Consider the following 5,156-nt stretch of genomic DNA (forward strand, 5'->3'; position numbering starts at 1 on the left):
AGGTATAGGCTACTTCAGATTCTCCTCAGCAGCTGAGTGTGTGTTTTAATCTCAGGTGTAGGTGTAGGCTACTTCAGATTCTCCTCAGCAGTTGAGTGTGTGTGATTTGCCTCTTGTGCTAGAAAAGTTGTGGTTTTGCCACCTGTAGGTCGTTTGATAGTTTTTTTGCAATTGTGTAAAGTTTGGAATTCTGGGAACTTTATAGTATATGAATGCTAGGGCCTCAAGAGATTAGTTTGGTGGTTGTTGGTCATTCATGGCGGTTGGCTGCAGTTTGTCCTAGTTGTGCTCAAAGAAGAAATAAGAAGAAAGAAATCAGATTTAGGGATCTCTTCTTTTCTCTTTCCTCCGTCTCTCCTTCCCCCCTCTCCTTCTTTCCTTCTCTCCATCTAGTGATAGGTAGTGAAATGGTGGTTGGGGGAGATAAATGGTGGGAAAAAGAAGAACCCACAAAGTAGCAAAGGCCAGTTCAAGTGTTTCTGTGTAACCCTGGCTGTCCTGGACCTCACTCTGTAGATAGACCAGGCTGGCTTGATCTCAGAAATCCACCTGCCTTCACCTCCTGAGTGCTGGGATTAAAGGCGTGCACCACCATGCCCAGCTCTGTCTGTTACTTTTGAGTTTGGCTCTACTTCAGTGTTCAGGAATCAGACAGGAGGCAGGTAGAGTTTTTGCCAGAGGTAACAGAGTGGTCTTAGGCCAGCCTCGTTCCCTTGGGAAGCTCATGGCTTCCACTGTGCATGTTTCTCTCTACATTTTCCTCTTCTGGATTCCCACCAGAGTGGCCATGAAACTTTCACGGTCCTCCCAGACATTTGTGGACCACGTGGGCTGGTCTGTCCACACAGGTGCCCCTTCTCAGTACCAGTGTTCTGTATTAGTCACTTACTTGTTGCTGTGACCACACCTCTGGCCACAAATGTCTTAAGGACCTCTGTTACTGGTTGTGATTTGAGGACACAGTCAGCCTGGCCCTGGGAATATGAGGGTTGGTCACACTGAGTTCTTTCTCAGTCAATGAGGAGGTAGGCATGGGTGCTTGGCTGGCTTCTTGTTTCTTTTGTGATTCATCCTAGACCCCACCCATATGCAGTGTGGGCTTTCTTCATGGATGCCTGACATGTGTCTCTGGGTTGTTGACAATGCAGTTGAGCAGCACTGGGTCCCATTGCAGTGCATGTCCTCAGCTGTGTCTTCAGGATGGCTCCACGGTCATGTTCACAATAGCAGCTGACTCCATGAGCCAGCATCCTAGACTCCAGCTCTCTTGCTGGAGGCTTTGTCTGTCTGTGTGGAGGAGCCCAGATGTCCTGGTGCAGGAGGCAGGTGCTCATGGTGTCCAGGAAAGAAGGCCTGGGGTGCTAGTTGATGGGGCACTGGTAGGGACAAGCGGCAGTAGGTGAGTTCTCATGGGGTCCCAGAGGAAGTCTCTCCTGCTGCCTTGTGGCCCGCAGTGAGGCCCAAAGCATGCCTATGGCTCACACAGGTACGCACGCGGTCAGTGGGCGAGTGTGTGGAGTATTATTACCTGTGGAAGAAGTCCGAGCGCTACGACTACTTTGCCCAGCAGACGCGGCTGGGCCGGCGGAAGTTTGTCTCCTCTGGAACCACGTGCGTGCTCATTCTATTCATCTGGCCAGGGTGGCTGTGGTGGGGTGTTGGGCTGCCCTCCTGGTGGGGTCCTCCTTCCCTGGCTCCCTTCTCTTCATAGTTCTTTCCACAGGGATACTGAACAGGACCTGGATGGGCTTGATCCTGATGGCCATGCCCGGCTGCAGTCTGAGGCAGGGGTGCCTGTGGGTGAGTCCACATGAGGTGGGGCTGTGGGTAAGGACAGGGAACACAAGACCTTTTGCAGTTAGTTCCCAGTGAGCAGTGGGCCTGCTAGGTCCTACCCCCAGATGCCAACCTCGTTTACCCTATGGCTGGGAGGGGACAGAAGTACATTCACACAGGGGATGAAAAAGGATGGGTGCTGCTCCCGTGAAGTCTGCTGCTGGTGGAGGCATCATTTCAGTCCCTGTGTGGTGCCTATGGGTTTGAAGAACTGTCCAGTGTCACCATTTCCAGCAGAGCCCTAATGCTTTATATCTCTGGGCTCTGATTCCTGTTTCTAATGCTGTGGACATAGCCCCCTCCTGACCTCGTAGTCTCTGGCTGGGCCCATTGGTGTGAGTGGCTTCTTGTAAGGAGGCCTACCCTAAGTGAGATCTGAGAGGAGCGTGTGGGGCTATGGGAGGAGCTGAACCTCTGCTCAGGCTGTTCTCAATGTTCTCCCTTTAGAGCCCCTGAATGTGGACATTGAAGCTGGTGGACTTGATCAGCCTGGCGTAGGCTCGGATGACCTCCCTTCCTCAGAGCCAGGACCATGTCCATTCCAGCAGCTGGATGACCCCCCTGCTGCACCCTCGCTCCAGCAGCCCACTAGCCTGGCCACCTCTGCTGAACTCCCACCCACTGCTGCTGCTCCAGAGCCGGGCACCAGCCCCAGGCTGGCTGTGGACCTTGCCCTACCTGAGGAGCTGCCCCTTGCGTCCAGCCCTGTGGATCTGAGCGAGGACACTGCAGAGCCCATGGCTCCAGCACAGGTGGCCTTGTCGGTCACTGAATTTGGACTCATTGGCATTGGGGATGTGAATCCCTTCCTAACTGGCCATCCAGCGTGCCCAGCCTCCACACTGCACTCGGAGCCCTTGTCACAGTGAGTGTCATTCTTGGTAGCTTCCACAGGCTGGAGCATGAGCAGGCTGGCCAGTGCCCAGGGCTGTAGCTGTCTGCTGTGGGCTATGGTAAACTTCCTCTACAGCTTTAGTTTTCTCCTCGGCAGTAAGTTTTCATTGTTTGTGCTCCATAATGCTGCAAGTGGTATTCAGGCAGAAACCAGAGCTGTGTTTTGGGTGGGGGCAGCTAGTCTGGATGGGTGAGACCTGGGTTACTTGGCCACTGACCTTTGCTTATGGTTTCCCATAGGTGCAATGTGATGACCTGTTGATCCCTGGTCATCTGTGGGTACTTGTGCTCAGAGTGGACATGGCAGCACTGCCAGGCCTGCGAGTCAGTCTTCCTGACCCCCCTTCCCATGCAGGCCTGTGTGATGCCTTCTCTGCTTCAGAACATGATGGGATCCAGTGAAGTGGCCAGGGCCACACATACCCCAGACCTCAGCATCCAGCACCGCCAAGGCCCCAGGCTGCCACCATGCCATGGAGTCAGCCTGGCAGCTGGGCTCCAAGAGGGCCCGTCCCAACATGGAGCCAGCCACTGGCCCCTCAGCCAGCAGAGGCTGGTTAGGCGGTGCTGCCTGGGGCTTTGGGCAGGACTCATCCGCACCAGCAGCCTCTGCCCAGGCACCCTCCACAGGCCAGCTCTTTCCCCACCACAGCGGGGTGTGGCCTCCAGCCTCCGCTCAGCGTGGGACTTCGGGGCACAGAGCCATATACCTCGCCCTGTGGCCGCCCGTCTCGGCCCTTTGCCGCCTTCACTTCAGGAAAAGCCGCACTTTATACCCCAACTGCGTCCTGCCTGCACTCCCCACCCTGTGCCCTGGTGGGGCCTCAGCATCCCAGGCGCGTGAGGAGCAGATGGTCTGCTCCCTTCCTGCCCCTCTCCTTGGGGGCTCTCGGGGCACAGCTCTGGAAGCACCACCCTGCCACCCACCTGTCCTGCGGGTCTCATTTCTTTGGAGGCTCCTAGCAGGGTGGCTGGGCCCATCCAGTCCTTGGCCTCCCTCATTTTATTTATGTTGGTGTTTACAATTTGGAGTGGGGTCCCTGGGCAGGCAGCTCCACCCGGTGTTGGCAGAGCGGTGCTGTTTGAGCCTGTGCGGCTGGACTCGACCGTCCCTCGCCCCACCGAGGACACTGTGATGCGAGACTGCCTTTGCCCAATGCTATTTTATTTATTAAACTTGATTTGAAGCCCGGAGTGTCTCATGGATTCCAGGGGCTGGAGAGCCTAGATTGCTTTTGTCACCCCTCGGGGACTTTGGGCAAGAGCCTGAGGACACAGCAGAACACAGCTGAGATGAATGAGGGTGGTAGATCACACAGGACCCCACAGCATGGGCCACATGCAAATCCTGGAAGTGGGGATAAAGCTCAAACATAAAGGATCAGTCTGTTTTACCTGGAGCCAGTCGCAGAGGGGACACTAGGGCCCAGAGCCCTGGGTGGTGGGCAGAGGTGCTGTGGCAAGGCCAGTGCTTGCTGGGGTTGGAAAGTTGGGAAGGTTCTGTGTGTGGTCACCATTGGGAACTCGTGTCTGGCATCACTTCTTTGGGTACTGCAGGCTTGTTGGGCAGGGACAGGTGACCCTGTGGGGCCCAGTACAGAGGAAGGTAAGTCTGACAGGGACAGCGTGGGAGTTGAGAACCCCCAGGCTGTGGAGAGGCTTTTGTGTGGCTTATTGTTTAGGACAGTAGGTCTGTTCCCATCCACCTCTCTGTTCAGATGGTTCCTGTTAACTGGACACAGAGATAAGGGCAGCTTACAGTTCAGGTCCATCCATAGGCCTGAATCCTTTAGTTCTCTGCTAAAACTACATGTGTTTGCTGTCTCTTCTCTGTAGTCATTACTGGTTTTGTTGTTTGTTTACATGGTTTTTCTGCTTTGTGTTCAGACAGGGTCTTGCTATGTAGCCTAACATGCCTCACACTCTAAGTAGACCAGGCTGGTCTGGAACCTGCCATTCTTCCTGGACTGTGGGTATCCGCCCCCAGTGCTGTGAAGAGCTCCTCAGGTCTTGCCCATGACAGACGAGTTCTCTACCATGGACCTGTTCCCAGTTCTGCTTTGTCTTTTTAGAATATTACTTGAGGCTGGGCAGTGGTGACACATGCCTTTAATCCTAGCACTTAGGAGGCAGATGGATTTCTGAGTTCGAGGCCAGCCTGGTCTACAGAATGAGTTCCAGGACAGCTGGGGCTACACAGAGAAACCGTCTCAAAAAATGAAAACAAAAAGCCAACCAAACAAAAAGAATATTACTTGGGTATATACATATCAGTGGATGCATGCATGTTGTGGGAGGTCAGAGTGCAGGAAAGGAGCCATTCTTTTCCATTTCTTGGGTCCCAGAGATAAAACTCAGGTTATCAGGCTTGACAGCATACAAGCTGCTGAGCCATCTTTTTGGCCTTGTTTTTAACTCTCCCCCCC

At 54.1% G+C, this 5,156-nt stretch overlaps 1 protein-coding gene across 18 annotated transcripts in view; it reads left to right on the forward strand.

The window, feature by feature from the left end:
• The window catches only part of Mier2 (MIER family member 2), an 18,473-nt gene extending 14,552 nt beyond the window's left edge, over positions 1–3,921 (forward strand). For all 18 annotated transcript variants that reach the window (XM_031349403.1, XM_031349404.1, XM_031349400.1 and 15 more), the window contains 4 exons: positions 1,487–1,611; positions 1,724–1,800; positions 2,284–2,701; positions 2,971–3,921. In XM_031349403.1, coding sequence (XP_031205263.1) covers positions 1,487–1,611; positions 1,724–1,800; positions 2,284–2,701; positions 2,971–2,992 — 642 coding nt within the window. In that variant the 3' untranslated portion in view covers positions 2,993–3,921. The remainder of the gene's footprint in view (positions 1–1,486; positions 1,612–1,723; positions 1,801–2,283; positions 2,702–2,970) is intronic.
• Positions 3,922–5,156: the final 1,235 nt, after the last annotated feature.

This window comes from Mastomys coucha, unplaced genomic scaffold (genome assembly GCF_008632895.1).
Source record: "Mastomys coucha isolate ucsf_1 unplaced genomic scaffold, UCSF_Mcou_1 pScaffold4, whole genome shotgun sequence".
Taxonomy (NCBI): domain Eukaryota; kingdom Metazoa; phylum Chordata; class Mammalia; order Rodentia; family Muridae; genus Mastomys; species Mastomys coucha.